At 44.6% G+C, this 18,247-nt stretch overlaps 1 protein-coding gene across 20 annotated transcripts in view; it reads right to left on the minus strand.

Moving 5' to 3' along the window:
* Positions 1–18,247, minus strand: part of LOC122557375 (teneurin-3) — a 2,678,940-nt gene that overhangs the window by 235,393 nt on the left and 2,425,300 nt on the right. For all 20 annotated transcript variants that reach the window (XM_043705048.2, XM_043705074.2, XM_043705164.2 and 17 more), the window contains one exon: positions 11,852–12,089. In XM_043705048.2, coding sequence (XP_043560983.1) covers positions 11,852–12,089 — 238 coding nt within the window. The remainder of the gene's footprint in view (positions 1–11,851; positions 12,090–18,247) is intronic.

Consider the following 18,247-nt stretch of genomic DNA (forward strand, 5'->3'; position numbering starts at 1 on the left):
AAGGGTGGAGAGATAAATGAGAGGGGAGTGGGGGTGGGGAGAAAGTAGCAGAGTACAATAGGTGAATGGGGGTGGGATGAAGGTGATAGGTCGGAGAAGAGGGTGGAGTGGATAGGTGGAAAGGAAGATAGGCAGGTGGGACAAGTCATTGGGACAGTGCTGAGCTGGAAGTTTGGAACTGGGGTGAGGTGGGGGAAGGGGAAATGAGGAAACTGGTGAAGTCCACACTGATGCCCTGGGGTTGAAGGGAGCAGCAGTGAAGGAGGCCCAAGACCTCCATGTCCTCGGCAGAATGGGAGGGGGAGTTGAAATGTTGGGCCACAGGGCAGTGTGGTTGATTGGTGCGGGTGGCCCAGAGATGTTCCCTAAAGCGCTCTGCTAGGAGGCGCCCAGTCTCCCCAATGTAGAGGAGACACATCGGGAGCAACGGATACAATAAATGATATTGGTGGATGTGCAGGTACAACTTTGATGGATGTGGAAGACTACTTTGGGGCCTTGGATGGAGGTGAGGGAGGTGGTGTGGGCGCAGATTTTGCAATTCCTGCGGTGGCAAGGGAAGGTGCCAGGATGGCAGGGTGGTTTGTTGAGGGGCGTGGACCTGACCGGGTAGTCACGGAGGGAATGGTCTTTGCGGAACGCTGAAAGGGGTGGGGAGGGAAATATATCCCTGGTGGTGGGGTCCGTTTGGAGGTGGCGGAAATGTCGGCGGATGATTTGGTTTATGCAAAGTTGGTAGGGTGGAAGGTGAGCACCAGGGGGGTTCTGTCCTTGTTACAGTTAGAGGAGTGGGGTCTGAGGGAGGAGGGGCGGGATGTGGTTGAAATGCGTTGGAGGGCATCTTGAATCACATGGGAAGGGAAACTGCGGTCTCTAAAGAAGGAGGCCATCTGGTGTGTTCTGTGGTGGAACTGGTCCTCCTGGGAGCAGATACGGCAGAGGCGGAGGAATTGGGAATACCGGATGGAATTTTTGCAGGAGGTAGGTTGGGAGGAGGTGTAATCCAGGTAGCTGTGGGAGTCGGTGGGTTTGTAAAAAATGTCGGTGTCAAGTCGGTCGTCATTAATGGAGATGGAGAGGTCCAGGAAGGGGAGGGAGGTGTCAGAGATGGTCCAGGTAAATTTAAGGTCAGGGTGGAATGTGTTGGAAGGGTACTGTTGGGGACTTCGGGAGAGGAAGAAACGGAGGGCTTGGAGGCCCTGGTCATGGCGGATGGAGGTGTAGAGGGATCGGATATCCATGGTGAAGATTAGACGTTGGGGGCCAGGAAAATGGAAGTCTTGGAGGAGGTGGAGGGCATGGGTGGTATCTTGAACGTATGTGGGGAGTTCCTGGACTAGAGGGGGATAGGACAGTGTCGAGGTCGGTAGAAATGAGTTCAGTGGGGCAGGAGCATAAAGAGACAATGGGTCAGCCAGGGTGGTCAGGCTTGTGGATCTTGGGAAGGAGGTAGAACCAGGAAGTGTGGTGTTCCTGAACTATGAGGTTGGAAGCTGTGTGTGGAAGATCTCCTGAGGTGATGAGGTTCTGTATGGTCTGGGAGATGATGGTTTGATGATGGGGGGTGGGGTCATGGTCGAGGGGGCGGTAGGAGGAGGTGTCCTCGAGTTAGCGTCTGCCTTCAGTGGTGTAGAGGTCAGTGCGCCAGACTACCACTGCACCCCTTTTATCCGCTGGCTTGATAGTGAGGTCAGGATTGGAGCAGAGGGATTGGAGGGCTGCGTGTTGTGAGGGTGAGAGGTTGGAGTGGGGGAGGGGGGTAGACAGGTTGAGGTGGTTAATGTCCTGGCGACAGTTGGAAATGAAGAGATTGAGGGTGGGTAATAGGCCAGCACGGGGTGTCCAGGTGGATGTAGTGTGTTGGAGGTGGGCGAAGGGGTCCTCGGAAGGTGGGTGGGCATCCTGATTGTGAAAGTAAGCTCGGAGGCAGAGGCGGCGTAAGAAGTGTTCGACGAGACGGCGTGTTATTAAATTCATTGATGCGTGGGTGGAGGGGGATGAAGGGGAGTCCTTTGCTGAGGACTGATCGTTCATCCTCAGTGAGGGGGAGATCTGGGGGTATGGTGAAAACTTGGCAGGGTTCACAGACAGCAACTAGGACTTTTCTGCACAGTTCAAATTGTGAATGGATTTACCTTGCATTTCTAAAATATCAATCTGACTTTCAGAATGTGACTTATAATTTTGAGGCATCAATGATTTAATGATTTAATTAGAAGTAAATCTTTTTCTTATGCAATATTAATCTCAGAGGTCATGCCATGACGTCATCCCATCAGGCTCTCAGTTGGGACTTGTCAAAAGTCAGCAACCTTGACAGTAATTTGAGATAAAGTGCGCTACTACTTCAAAGAAATTGAAGGAATCACTAATAAAACTGCAGGAGGTGCAGATATTACAACTTAAATCTCATATCATTTATGCTCTTCCTGAAACTTACATGGATGACCAACAAAGCACTGGATACTGTAGACACTTTAGTTAAGGGAGGTTACAAATAAATCTCTGCTTAAAGAGATTCACTATTCTAATATCAGCACATTGAGCCTTCATTTCTGACACGGTGTTTCTTATGCCCCGAAAATAGTCATTTACGCTGCCAAATTTGACAGGATTTGTTACTCACTATGCTTGCTAATCACCCTTTCTAAACCGATTGCTTTATAAAAACAAAAGCATCTAAAACTCATGCATCCACATATAAATGTAGACCGTGATGTACTTAAACACAAAATTGACCAAGCACTGTAAGCAGCCATTAAGTGTGCGTTTCCCTTTCTCTTTCAGCTAACCTATACAGACTATTTGCTGCAAAATAACTCATTGGTCGCCTGATCAATGCCCAGAGTTTAAATGGAAATAGCTCCATTTCAGAAGGGAAAACAGACACCCAGGATGGTTCGACAAAAAAGAGTTCATCAGATGAACACAAATGAGCCACATCTTGTATGATGCAGTGCTTTGTTTTCAATGTGGCATTTTATTTTATAGACCTTAAAGAATTAAAAATTGAAGTTTAAGGTCATTAGTTAATAATGGGTGGGATGGTCAGTGAAAGTTTTGAGAAGATTCACACATCTTTCAAAGATCCGTGCATCTTGCTGGGTTGCCCTGAGGAAATACAGTTTGATTTGATGTCATGTTACTATGAACTTAGGTGCAAACCGCAAGTTTTGCAAACATTACCTTGACTGATTTGACCTTCTGACCTCCTTCTTTTAGATGACATGCTTTCAGAAACCTTTCCAGACAATCAACAGGCCTCCCTGTGGTGAGTCAAAATTATAAAGCTAAGACCTAACCATTAGTGATGGCCCCACCAACAGCCTTTCTTTCAATTCATTATTCTTTTCTCCAGACTGTATGGCCCTGTCTCTTGAAACCAATGAATTTTACTGGAATACAGTCTCACTATGTCCAAATGACTATTTGTAGTGAGGGAGCCTTATTTGTGTTGACAAGATTTTGATATTGAGAGACATCAAAGAAATAGCAGATGCCTTGTCCAACATACACACAATTATGTTTTCAAACAAGTGAGATGAGAAAAAATATATTATTTCAGTGAGTTCTTATCTGAACTGTCTGAAAGATAGGTGGAAGGAAATGCAATAATAACCTTTAACAGTATATTAAGAATAATTGGAGAATTGCAGGGCTATGAGGAAAGAGGAGGTGAGTGATACTGATTGGGAAGGCTTGCAATGAGTTGGTACTGGTATGAGAGGCCAACTGGCTGCATTCCATCTAGCCATTACAAAAATTACTGGATCAATGGACAGCACAGTGACTAAGTGGTGAGTACTGCTACCTCACATTACCAAGGACACAGGTTTGATTCCATCCTTGGGTGACTGTGTAGACTTTGCACATTCTTCACGTGTCTGCATGGCTTTCCTTTAGGTGCTCTGGTTTCCCCCCACAGTCCAAAGATAGGTGGGTGAGGTGGATTGGCCATGCTAATTTGCCCACAGTGTCCAGGGATGTGTAGGTTAGCCATGGGGAAGGCAGCATGATAGCGGAGTGAGGTGGGGCAGGGTGGGATGCTCTTCGGCAGCTTGGTTTGCACTCAAAGGGCTGAATGGCCTGCTTCCACACTGCAGGGGTTCTATGATTTCCTTTCTCTACCAGAAGGTTTTGTGGAAGATTAAGCATACTGCCAAATTTGGTCAGTAGTTCATTATTTCCCCAGTCTTCTGCATTCCAATATGCTTAGAACATAGAACAATATAGTACAGAAAAGGCCCTTCAGCCCTCGATGTTGCGCCTACTTGTAAATTAATCTAAGCCCATCACCCAACACTGTCCCATCATCATCCATGTGCTTATCCAAGGACTGTTTAAATGCCCCTAAGGTGGCTGAGTTAACTACATTGGCAGGTAGGGCATTCCACGCCCTTACCACTCTCTGAGTAAAGAACCTGCCTTTGACATCTGTCTTCAATCCATCATCCCTCAATTTGCAACTATGCCTCCTTGTACAAGCAGATGTTATCATCCTAGGAAAAAGATTCTCACCGTCCATCCAATCTAATCCTCTGATCATTTTGTATGTCTCTATTAAATCCCCTTTTAGCCTTCTTCTCTCCAATGAGAACAGACCCAAGTCCCTCAGCCTTTCCTCATAAGACTTTCGCTCCAGACCAGGCAACATCCTGGTAAATCTTCTCTGCATCTTTTTCAATGCTTCCACATCCTTCCTGTAATGGGGAGACCAGAACTGCACACAATACTCCAAGTGAGGCTGCACTAGAGCTTTGTACAGTTGTAGCATGGCTCCGGAACTCAATCCATCTACCAATAAAACCTAACACACCATTTACCTTTTTAACAGTACTACCAACCTGGGTGGCAATTTTCAGAGATTTGTGTACATGGACATCAAGTGCAGTTTCGGGTTCACCCAGGTCTAATGAAGTATAATCGCCTCCTTATCCCAGCTCTGACTCGTGTATTTCAATGCAGACTGAATCTGTTACCTTCTCTCCCTGCACAACTCAGTGCCCACATCACTACAACAGAAATCAGTGTCAGCATTTCACTTGAAGGTATCAGGAAGATGAGCCCATTGCTCAAAAAGAATGAGATTAAGGTGAAACCCCACATCTTAGCACATCAATGGAACGGTGTGGAATTAACTCTGTGATTTTCCAGAGTGCACTCTCCAGTCATTCAATTCACATATAAAAATTGTCTGTTGCACAGCATTCCTCGATTATTTGTTTTTAAATGTGCAGTAGCATCTACTTGGCGTACAAATGAATATAGTTCAAACACAAAGAAAATGCTAGCTTTTATTCCTATGCAATGATCTGGAAAAAAAGGTCATCCGCAGAATATATGAAATGAAAATCGGACAGAGAATCACTTGGTCGTACACAATCGGAGTAACGTCGGAGAAGTAGGCATGCCGACAAGTTTTTATCTTGCATTCGTCAGGACACAATTTCAAGAATATCAAATCTCAACGGGAATTTATACAGCATGAGAAACGGGCATTGACTGGCTGGCAAGAGGACACACTGATTGGTTTGGCATTGACTGAAGAATGTGCCAAGAAAACGTCACCCCATGTTTTTCATTAAATTCAAAAAAGGCAGGACATTTCTGATTGGTCAAGATGTGAAATGCACCAGAAAATAATGTGGCCTCAATCGTTTGCTGAAGTGCAAAGATACAATAACTGGATATATTCCTTTGTGCCTGCAGAGGACTGGGTCCTGTACATTAATGTACACAGCTTCGAGCAAGAGTAAGTGAGCCTGACTGATTATCTTAAATTGGTTGTTAGTGTATTTTTTGGTACTTGCTTACTCAAGGATCAGCATCCAGTGTTGTAGTTCCAGTATTAAATCCTTTCTAGTGCCACTCCAAGAGGCTCTAGAATGGGGTAGCTGGTCTTTGAAAGTATCACATGATTTGGAAAGGAATCAAATATTGAGAGTGCAGAATAGACCAAAATAAGTCTATTCTGCGAAATAACAGGGCACCCGGATGAATCATCAGTGTTTTTTCTGACTGGTGTCCACATTGGTTAGTGTGTGAAAATCCCAGTTAATTGCTTTTTTTAAATGGAGATGGCAAACAGACAATATATACACATGATACATTTTAATTTCCCTGTAATTTTGTTTTGGAACTGTTAAATAATTGCCTTACAATAAATGCAAGGCTGTTAATTCCTTTGTAATCGTGCTTGAGAACTGCTAAATAGTTCTCATATTCCCTCCTGTGAATCCTATTAGGCAGTCCTGCCATCAGAAAAGACTGAATAATATACAACCAATATAATTTTGACCATACTAATGTTCTATCATTGAACGCGTTGGAAATATTCAAATACGTGTTTTAAGAATGAATTGCCTGTTATTTAGTCCCAGGGCTCAGATGTAGCATGCCCGTTTGAATTTCTGAGAATGAATTACCCTCATACTGCTCATCCCACACACTTATAATTACTCATGTCAAGTGTGACCAGCGCAGTGAATGTGGAACTGCTTGTAAAAGGATGCAGTGAGAAAGGGTTACAAGCAGCTTCATATACATCGTGCTCAACACTCTGCTTCCTTTCTGGAAATTTGTGAAAGTGGAGGCGAAGGGTCAAGCTCACAAAGCGAGACACTAGTAGGTGGACAAGAGGGGATGGAAGAAGTAGAATTAGTGGCTCAGTGAAGGTAGAAGTTTGAAGGAAGTCAGGAACACTGGGTGATGGTGTGCCAGAGGTTAAGGCTAGAAGGTCTCCCTGGGCTCTGACAAGACTCAGCAAGTTGGTGAATTGGGGTTTTAAGATAGCTGGATTGCCAGGAGATGGAAGAATATGCATTTTTATAGTTTGGGAGGAATGCTGAGCAAGGAAGCAAATGGCAAGAGGGAAGAGGCATTGGAACCGGGGTGGTGGGGGGAGGGGGCAAGAAATATCATCGGTCAGATGACAAATTATAAAAGAATCCTAGCGATAAGCAGAAAAAAATGAAAAGTGGCACATTGCTTTGAAGACGTCGTCTTCCTCCATCATCCTTTTCCATCTTATGCATTACATGTGACAGGTAGACTTTGCCCTTTTATTCTTGGCCATTAAGTAATCATTTGGGTTGGGCACACGGAGGAAAATTGGACAGTGAGCACTGAAATGAAACACTTAAATTAATGGACAGAAAATCAGATGGGCTCAGTCAGAGGTTCAAAATCCTCCGCAAATGATTTCTCCATTCAGCCCTGGGGATTATTTAATGGCAAGGCATTAAATTGAAAATCTGCCTTGGTGCATGTCTTTAAGGCCTCTTACAGGAAATCAATTATTCGCACATATTAACCCATTAGTGTTCAAAATGTTCATTCAAATCCAAAAGCAGTGGCAGGCCAACCTTTTGGCAGGGTGCGCAGGGTCTCTGCTGTGGTCTTGGGTTAATTCTGGGTACAGACATGAGGGGGCCAAGCAGCCTCCTTCTGTCTGTAAATCTTCCATGGTTGTAGGCTGTGAATTGGCAGGTCGTAAACTGGTAAGAGTAGGGGCAGTCTGGGTTCAAAATGGCCCTATGTCACAACATGTCCAAATAAGTTGATTAAAGATAATTGGTTTTTGTTCCTGGTGGGAATTTGTGTGTGAGATGCTCATCGACCCACAGGCTGTGCTGTGGCTGTGATGCCTCTTGTGCAATAAAGGGTCTTGCCGAACGACAGTGGCTCCTGTGTTTGTGAAGCACAGCTAATGAGATATTCAATGCTGCTGAACCCTGGAGAGCGGCAACTCATCATCTTCAGGAAGAGAAAGAACAGAACAGGGAAATAAAATTAACTAAGAAAAATAATACTTTAACATTGTAGAAAGCAACGCATCCTACAATCTGAGCTTCTATACTGGAATGCTAAATAGACTGCAGTCTTGCCTTCTGAACCTTGTGTTATTTTGCTTTATGGCACTCCTGTGAAATGCCTTGGGACTTTTCATTGCTTTAAAGGCACTATACAAAGGGCATAAGTTGTCATTCTTGACCCCGTCCACCCTGTGCCCATGAAAGCAGGCTGTAGTTCACTTCCTAAGATTATTCTGTCAGTTAGAGGTAAGGGAGCCTATTTACTGCTCCAAATTATAGGCAGTCCTATATCCATTATTGACCCAGAGACGATTTCTTCCCTCTCTGTTGAAACCCAAATAAGACTAGGCAGAAACTCAACAATTCACCATGGGCGTATTTCTTTTAACAGACACTGAGCAAGCTGTGGCTGAGTTCTATTGTTACTCACAAAACCTAGCAGTTCCTCTCTGAAGTGTCTCAATTTGTAAAAAACAAATCACAACTAGTTTTAAAGAGACACTTTCAAATAACAACAGTTCGTTGGAGATTGACCTCTCTGCCTCTCGCTCTCTCTTCATTACTACTTTCATTGCGTGCAGTCAGACAGGTTCATCTTTGCTTAAGAAGGGAGCAAGGGATAGATCAAATAATGACAGGCCAGTTAATCTGACCTCAGTATTGGACAAATTATTGGAATCAATACTGAAAGACAGAAATAACATGCCCCTTAGAAAGGTATGAATTAATCACAGATAGTCATTATTGATTTGTGAAGGGAGGAACATGCCTGAGTAACGTGAGCAAATATTCTAATGAAGTAAAAAGGATGACTGATGAGGGTAGTGCAGTTGAGGTGGTCTCCACGAATTTTAGCAAAGCACAAATTCGCAAATGGCAGATTTGTTTAAAATCAAAAGGGCCCATGAAATCCAGGGAAATTGAATAAGCTGGATACAAAATTGTTTCAGTGGCAGGGAATGAAAGATAACTGTTGACTGGGGTTTTTGTGACTGGAAACCTATTTCCAGTAGGGTTCCACAGGGCTCACAAACAGGTCCCTGCTTATTGTGCACATGTTAATGACTTGAGCATAACTGTAGAGGTCATGATCAATAAGTTTGAATATGGCATACAATTTGGCTCCTGGTTGACAGTGGGAGGGTAGCAGTATATTGCTGGAAGGTATCAAGGGACTGGGCAGCTGGGGAGAAAAGTGGCAGATGGAATTTAACTTGGAGAAGTAGCTGGGCAGCACACTGCCCTGGGCAGGACCTAGGTTCAATTCCAGACTTCGGTAACTGTCTGTGTGAAATTTACACATTCTCCCTGTAGTGGGTTTCCACTGAGTGCTCCGGTTTCCTCCCATAGTCCAAGGATGTGAAGGGTAGGGGGATTGGCTATGCAAGATTGTCCCTAGTGTCTGGGGATGTGCAGGTTAGGTGGGTTAACCATAGGAAATGCAATGTTACGGGATAAGTTGAGGGCTATATCTGGGTGGATCCTCTTGGGCAAGTCAGAGCAGACTGGATGGCCCAAATGGCCTCTTCTGCACTGTCATGATTCGATTATGCATTTGGGGAAGTCAAAAGGGCGAAGCGACACAATTAATGGAAGAATACTAAGAGGTGTTTTGGGACCTGTATTTTTTAAAATTCATTCATGAGATGTACTGCTTATGGCCGGAATTTATTGCGCATTCCTAATTACCTCAAGGGCACTTAACAGTCACCTGCATTACTGGGGTCTAGAATCACTTTCGGCCAGACCAGGTAAGGTCAGCAGTCTCCTTCCCTAATGGACATTAGTGAACCAGATGGGCTTTCTGACAATTGACAATGGAATCACAGTTATCATTAGACTCCTAATTCCAGATTTTTTTTTCAATTCAAATTCAACTGTCTGCTATGGTGGGATTCGAATCTGGGTCCCCAGAATGTTACTTGGGTCTCTTAAATAACAGATAATATCTCTAGGTGGAAGTGAGGACTGCAGATGGTGGAGATTAGAGTTGAGAGTGTGGTGCTGGAAAAGCACAGCAGGTTAGGCAGCATCTGACGAGCAGGATAACTGATGTTTCGGGAGGACTTTTGCCCAAAATGTCGATTTTCCTGCTCCTCAAATGCTGCCTGACCTGCTGCTTTTCCAAAACCCCATCCTCAACACTAATCTCCAGTATCTGCAGTCCTCACTTTCCCCTAGTTGATTTTGACCCCACTGCAACTCCTCTTCCAAGGATTCCTACCTTGAAGAAGTTCTCTTCCTCTCTCTACAAAGATAATATCTCTCGGCTATCGCCTTTCCATAATGTTCACACAATCCTGAAGACAGCAGATTAAGTAAAGTGAGTGTTTGCAAAGGTAAATTGAATGCTTTCTCTCTTTTTTGGTTGACGTACAAAAGGTGACTGATTTGCTGGAACTGTATAAAACATTTCACCAACCCGACTAGTGCATGCAACCTGGTCACCTTATTATGGAAAGTGATTATATTGTGCTAAAGAGGTTAGAGGAGATTTACAAGAACATTCCCAGAACCAGAAAATAGTGATGGTGAAAGATCTGATACATTGGGGTGGTTTTCATTCGATGACTAGAAGGGAGATTTTATTGGGATGTTTCAAAATTGTGACAGGCGTGTATAATAGAGAGGGGATTGGCCTATTTATCTTAGCAAGTCTGTCAGTGACTAGGTGGCATGGATTTAAAGCAATTGGAACCAAGATTAGAGAGGAGGTGCGCAAAATATTATTTCACTGAGAGGGTGGTGCGGGTCTGATGCTTGCTGCCTGAAATGAAACCCTCGATGAATCTAAAGAAGTTGCCTGGAAATGAAGCTGAAAAGTTGCAACCTGCAGGATTATGGATTGAATGATGGAATGTGGGATTAGATTGGGTGACTTGTTTTCCAGCTGGCAAATTGTTGCTTTTTATAATAGAACAAAGAACAATGACTGCTGGTAATCCAAAACAAAAACAGAAATTGTTGGGTACTGTTGAGCAGCGATATTCTTGGTTGCTTGGTTTACGCCTTTTAGAATCATACAATTCTTGAGTGGCCAAAAACAAGAAATTGTTGGAGAAACTCAGCAGGTTTTACAGCATCTTCAGAGGGGTTACTGGACTCGAAAAGTTAACTCTGCTTTCTTCCACCAATGTGGCCAGACCTGCTGAGTTTCTCCAGCAATTTCTGTTCTTGGCCTCTTCCTGTCTTCAATAATGGTGTGATTCTAAGAGGCATTGGTCAAGCAACCACAAATATCATTGTTGAACAGTAACCAGAAAGGAAATGAAAAATCCCAATTTTGTCATTTTCTGGGTAATTTTGTGACAATAATGTTCAGTGAGCTCTATAAATGGCAGTAATACCAGTGGGTAGTGATAGAGGAGTCCATTTCTTGTGTGTGAGTGAGGATAACTGCACAATATAAACTTAATTAAAGCAGCAATGGCATTTTTTAAGGCAATGTATGAAGCGATTTGGAACAGAACCAGATAAATGGAGTTAGGATGTAGATTATACTGAACGGCGAACATGTCTGTTAGTTGCCTCCTCCTGTTTTTCTAAACACTCTGTATTGCACAAAAGTAAATCATCCCACAATGAAATGGACTCATTTCACTATTATTTATTCAATGCCAGCTTGTATTATCAAATGAAAGAATGGTATCAAGAGGCTGAATAGCTGATTTCAGCTGCTATTTCAAGCGTTTATATGTTAATGTCTGAGAGACTGGAGGCTGTGTGAGCACCCTTTGACCTTTGAACCTTGCCACATCTCTAAATCAACTCCTGACACAGTGACAGAACAGCACGTGGGCTGAAAGCCCAGGACTAGCATCCTGCCTCTGTGAAAAGGAGACCCATTAGCAGCAGACCAGAGAGTAAAGATGTTCCCCAGAATCCCAGCCAATCAGGTGCCATTGCGAAACAGAAACAAAGCCTTTGGCTGGCTTCGCGCATTCCGGGCTTGCCAGAATGCTATGCTCTTGCCTCGTTCGAAACAGCGGGCTCCTCCGGCCGGTAGCGCACCGCGTACGTTGGTTTCACGCGAGTACCTGGTCTCCAGTGGCACATTGCTGCCGAGAACCCAGCTGTCCTGCAGCTGAACGGATTCTGGCGTGGTAGGCAGCTCGCTGGGCAGGACGGCGGTGGGGGCTGGACTCTGGTTCCTCCTCTGGCTCAGTGAGTTCCGGTTGAGCGAGGTGATGGAAGGGTGCTGCTGGCTCAGGTGCTGCTTGTGCACAGCGGGCACTGGCTGTAACGTCGACTGGCTCTGCTGGGCGGGTGGTTGCTCTGAAAGGGGAAGGACAGAGAGTGGGTATGGAGAGGTGAGGCGGGAAAAAGAGTGCAAATAAAAATACATCAGTGCGATTCTAATTTTGTCAGCTGGAGTCCTGGAATGAAGGAGGGAGCGTGACTGAGAATGACTCCCTTGTTCATCACAGTTCCATCCTGCTAACACAGATTCTCAATGAGCACATGAAAGATAGGTCAGTGCCAGCTGTTAAGTCAAGCTGCGAAGGTGTTGGAAATCAAACCGTTACTGATCACATGTGGTAAATTTATAGCATCAGACAACTGAGTGCCAACCCTGCTCATTTAAGAAACAATGCAGTATAGGAAGCCATTTGGCCCACCATGCCTCTGCTGTCTCATTGAAAGAGATTTGCAATTAATTCTGCTACCCTTGCTCTTTCCTCAGAGCCCTGCAAATGTTTTCCTTCACAAATATTTAGTCCACTCCTTCTTGGAAGCTACCACTGAATAATAGGCAAGGTCTGTTCCCAGGGTGGGAGAGTCCAAAATTAATGGACATAGGTTTAAGGTGAGAAGGGAAAGATTGAAAAGGGACCTGAGGGGCAATTTCTTCACTCAGAAGGTGATGTGTATATGGAACAAGCTGCTGGAGGAAGTGGGACGGGCAGGTATAGTTCCACCCTTTAAAAGACATTTGGACAGGGACATGGATGGGAAAGGTTTAGAGGGATATGGGCCAAATACAGGCAAGTGGGGCGAGTTCAATTTAAGAAACCTGGTCGGCATGGATTAGTTGGGCCAATGGGTCTGGTTCTGTGCCAAATGACTCTATGCTTCCACCCCTTGAAGGAAGTGCATTTTGAATTGTGAGCACATGCTTTGTCAAGAGGTTTTCACCTCTCTGCCTGCCAACGGTACTCTTAACCCCAATTGCTGTGGAACCCAGTCAGATATCCTTGTACTGCACCAGTATTTGTTTTTCGAAGTGGTTTTCGAAGGAGATGCAGAGGCCTGGTCCTTAAAGCAGTGTTTGGACTGGCAACTGTAATGAAAGACTCTGCACCTCCACTGATGGTAATCACATTCTTTGGCACATTCATACTTCGCATCTCCTCCAAGCCATTTTGCTTGAAGAGGTTGAAAGGCTTGAGTTTTAAACAAAAGAAAAAGCTGAAATGGATAAATTGAAGTAAAAAGGAACTGTGAAAATGTAAATCACATTCCCTTATGTTGGATGGTGAACCTGTGTGGGACCGAGCCAAGTAGGGCAGCGAAGACAGACGTTTCCCACGTGTACTGAGTAAAAAGCATTGAAACAGTTTTGGCAACTTGCGGGGCATTCGCTTGTTGAGCACACGTTCGTGCTGCCTGCATTGTATTGCAATAGAACACATTTCACAGTGCGAGCAGAGGTATTCCACACACGCACACTCCAGTTGGCAGAAACCCATTCTATGGAGCAGATGTTCTTTCGCGCCCATTTTACAGACTGTAGCACACGCTGATTATTGCACTCAAAACATCATGTATCTAATGACCATTAAATCCATTAGGCTACCCTTTTCCTCAACTCTCACTCACAGTTTTCTGACTTTGCAGGAGGCACACGCAGGGACACCCGTCCTGGAACTGGGAAACCTCCTCCGAGCAGTTAGTGGTGTCTCCATTACTTACACGGCTGCCTCTTGTTTAATACGCCACTAGCTGCCAAGAGAGGCTTCGCTTGAGGTCTCATTTCTCTACACAACTTTAAAAGGACACTATCAATGAGAGGGTCTGTACGTTGGCTCACTTCCTGAAATAGCACATTCCAGACTTGCTGTTGCTATGTTAAGTTCACTCTACATTCAAAACATTTGTTGCCCGCTGGACAGATTTTACAATCCAGGCATTCACACTTTTACTGTGAACAAAACAGCAGCTGAGGTGGAAATATCAGATTTCCAACTACAGAAATGATGGCAGTTTTAATTTTAAATCACAGCGTGAATTCTTGCATCTTTGTAGCGAGGGTGAATCCATCTTAGGCAGCAGTGCAAAGCCCAGTGCAAAGGTGATTAGGAATAGACAGCCTGTCTACACCCTGCTAAGGTAACAGAGTGGGAGCTGGACTGGGGTCTGAAAGGGACTGTCAATCTTGTAACTCTTATCTTGCATTCAGTACCCCGACCAACATTTGGCGATGCCGAAACATCAGTTCATCAGCATGACGCACCACTTGTGGAGCACAGCTATGTTGATATTTAGGTGAGAAGAGACCCAATAAAACTGTCTTGCAACAAAAAGTCTATCAGACTAAAGTATCTGCTTAAGAAATGTCTGGCCTTTGTACATCAAAGCACACCACAAGCACAATTTGTTGATGTACTGATGTTGATGATAACTGTCTGCTGAAAAATGTGTTGCTGGAAAAGCGCAGCAGGTCAGGCAGCATCCAAGGAGCAGGAGAATCGACGTTTCGGGCGTAAGCCCTTCTGATCTCCAGCATCTGCAGTCTTCACTTTCTCCTGGTTGATAACTGTCTGCCATTGTTTTGAAAGGTATTATTGGGTTTTCTTTCTGTTCCATCAATACTGTCTGCTGAATGTATGGAAGCAGAAAGCTGGCAGGATATGCAATGAACATTGGAAATTACTGGAACCCATTCATAAGCCTTGGAAACTGATAGAATCATGGCAGGGTCACAGCTGAAAAGGAAGCCATTCAGCCAGTTCGGTCTTTGCTGGATATCTGAGGGAGCAATTCATCAAGTGCCACTCTCCTACGGCCCTGCAAATCTTCCCTTTTCAGATCATGATCCAATCCCCTTTTGAAAACCTCAAACAACACTGCCTCCAGTCCACACCAGGCCAAGTCCTAACCACTCCCGAGGCAAGAGAACTTTCTTCATCCTTTGGCGATTCCCTAAAATCTGTGCCCTCTGGCTCTTGACCCTTCCATGAATAGTAAGAGATTCTTATTATCTAGAGTGTACAGATCCCTTGCGATTTGAATACCCCGATCAAATCTCCTCTCAAACTTCACTTCTCCAAGGAGAACAATCCTAATTTCTCAAACATAAATATGTATCTGAAGTTCCTCATCTCTGCGACCATTCACAGAGTCATACAACACGGAAACAGACCCTTCGGTCCAACCAGTCCATGCCGACCATGTTCCCAAACTAACCTAGTCCCACTTGCCTACGCTGTTTGGCCTACATCCCTCCAAACCTTTCTTATTCATGTACTTAGACAACTGTCTTTTAAACTTTGTAATTGTACCTGTATCCACTACTGCTCTGGCAGTTCATTCCATGCATGAATTACACTCTGTGTGAGAAAGTTGCTTTTCATGTCCTTTCGAAAACTTTCTCCTGTTATCTTAAAACATGTCCCGATGTTTGAACTCCTCCACCTGAGGGAAAAGACCCTTGCTCTTCCCCTTATCTATGCCCCTCATGATTTTATAAACCTCTGCAAGGTCACCTCTCAACTTCCTATGCTCCAGTGAAAAAAATCTCAGCCCATCCAGTCTATTTTAATAAGACAAACCCTCCATCCCCGGCAACATCCTGGTCAATCTTTTCTGAATCCTGTTCAATTTAGTAATATCCTTCCTATAGCAGGGAGACCCGAACTGCACAGAGTACTTCAGAAGAGGCCCACCAACTTCTTGTAGAACCTCAATATGACATCCCAACTCCTTTACTCAAAGATCTGAGCAATGAAAGCAAGGGTGCTAAATGCTTTCCGCACTTTCCACAATATCTTCATATCCTTCTTAAAACGTGATGCCGAGAGGCACAGCCAGTGTATTAAGTCCATGGTTAAATAATTCAAACATACATGACAGTGCAAATCATTCCCCATGGAGCGAGGCTGTACGTGCTATCAGACTGCTTAAGATGGTAGATCAAAGAGCATAGGTCAGGCTGCCATCCTACAGAGTGGTCCTTGGCTGCTCCCACCTGCAGATCAGCAGGGAGGGCTTTTTTTTTCTCATTCACAGGATGAAGGCATTGTTGGCTGGGCCAGCATTCATTACCCAGAGGGCAGCTAAGAGTCAATCACATTTCTGAGGTTCTGGACTTATATATCATAGAGATGTACAACATGGAAAAAGACCCTTTGGTCTAACTCGTCCATGCAACCAGATATCCAAAATAAATGTAGTCCTATTTGGCCCATATCCCTCATATACCCATCCATACGCCTTTCAAATATTGTAAATGAACTGTTAATCCAGAGAGAAAGTGAGGACTGCAGATGCTGGAGATCAGAGCTGAAAATGTGTTGCTCGACAAGCACAGCAGGTCAGGCAGCATCCAAGGAGCAGGAGAATCGATGTTTCGGGCATGAGCCCGAAGAAGGGCTCATGCCCGAAACGTCGATTCTCCTGCTCCTTGGATGCTGCCTGACCTGCTGTGCTTTTCCAGCAACACATTTTCAGCTGTTAATCCAGAGACCCAGGTGAAGTTCTGGGGACCTGGGTTTGAATCCTGCCAGGACAGATGGTGGAATTTAAATTCTGGAATAAAATTCTGGTGGAATAAAATTTGGAATTAGCCCCCACCACCACCTCAGCAGCTCATTCCATACATGCACCATCCTCTGTGTAAAAAGGTTGCCCCTTAGGTCCTTTTTATATCTTTCCCCTCTCACCCTAAACCTATGTCCTTTAGTTTTGGACTCCCCTACCCTGGGAAAAAGATCTTAACTATTTACCCTATCTATGCCGCTCATGATTTTATAAACCTCTATAAGGTCACCCCTCAGCCTCCGACGCTCCAGGGAAAAAAATCCCCAGCCTATTCCGCCTCTCCCTATAGCTCAAATCCTCCAACCCTGGCAACATCCTTGTAAACCTTTTCTGAACCCTTTCAAATTTCACAACATCCTTTTGATAGGAAGGAGACCAGAATTGCAATTGTGTCCTAACCAATCCCCTGCACAGCGGCAACATGACCTCCTAACTCCTTTACTCAATGCACTGACCAATAAAAGCAAGCATACCAAATGCCTTCTTCAGTATCCTGTCTACCTGAGACTCAAGGAGTTATGAACCTGCATTCCAAGGTGTCTTTGTTCAGCAACCCTCCCCAGGACCTTACCATTCAGTGTATAAGTCCTGCCCTGATTTGCTTTCCCAAAATGCAGCACCTCAGATTTATCTGAATCAAACTCCATTTGACACTCCTCAGCCTATTTGCCCATCTGATCAAGATCCCATTGTATTCTGAGGGAATCTTCTTTGCTGTCCACTACATCTCCAACACTGGTGTCATCTACAAACTTACTAACCATACCTCATACCTGTAGGCCAGATCAGGTAAGGATGGCAGTTTCCTTCCCTGAAGGGGATCCAGATGGATTTTTCCTGACAATCAGCAATGGATTCATGGGGTTATCATTAGACTCCTAATTCCAGATTTTATTCCACCAGAATTTTATTCCAGAATTTAAATTCCACCATCTGTCCTGGCAGGATTCAAACCCAGGTCCTCAGAACTTCACCTGGGTCTCTGGAGGTGATGGCCTCGTGGTATTATAACTGGACTGGATTAACAGTCCAGTTATAATACTACGAGGCCATCACCTCCCCCTAACCCATAGGTCTGCCTTGGGTTCTAGAACCCTCCGTCTGCTTCCAGCCAGCTACATACTAGCGTTTCAGCTGGACCCTGCTTCCTGTGGGACCTCGAGGCTGATGGGTAAAATTCTCATCATTCCTCTTGAACTATCATTTTAAATGCCTCACAGTAAGCTGGACTAATTACCAACCATGTGTAGTCAGACCTACTGCCTGCTCCCCATCCTCTATGGATTCCCCTCACACCCTCTGGAAAATGTTCCTGCAGGTGGGGGTATAGTTGGGAAACTGGTGACTGTGATTCTGGTTATCAGGTCTGCCTTGCTCCCACTCATCTCCTTTTCTGAAAATCTAGACTATAAAGGAGGGAAAGAAAGACTGAAATAAACATAACAAGAGAGAAATTTAGATTGAAAGTAAAGTCTGTATTTTTCTGATGTTGGGTTGACATCACAGGCCTTGAAAACCAGTGGGTGGGACCTGGATGTGGGGTTTTGGATTTCTGCCCTGTCTGCGATATCCTATTTTTGCCTGAGAGGGCAGAGCTGGGGTGTAGATCACTCAGGTAAGACAGCTATAATGAACAGGGCCATTTGAATTGAGTCCTCAGTCCAAACGGCTGA

This window comes from Chiloscyllium plagiosum, unplaced genomic scaffold (assembly GCF_037043375.1).
Source record: "Chiloscyllium plagiosum isolate Xiang-an unplaced genomic scaffold, Cpla_swu_hap1 HiC_scaffold_2, whole genome shotgun sequence".
Lineage (NCBI taxonomy): Eukaryota > Metazoa > Chordata > Chondrichthyes > Orectolobiformes > Hemiscylliidae > Chiloscyllium > Chiloscyllium plagiosum.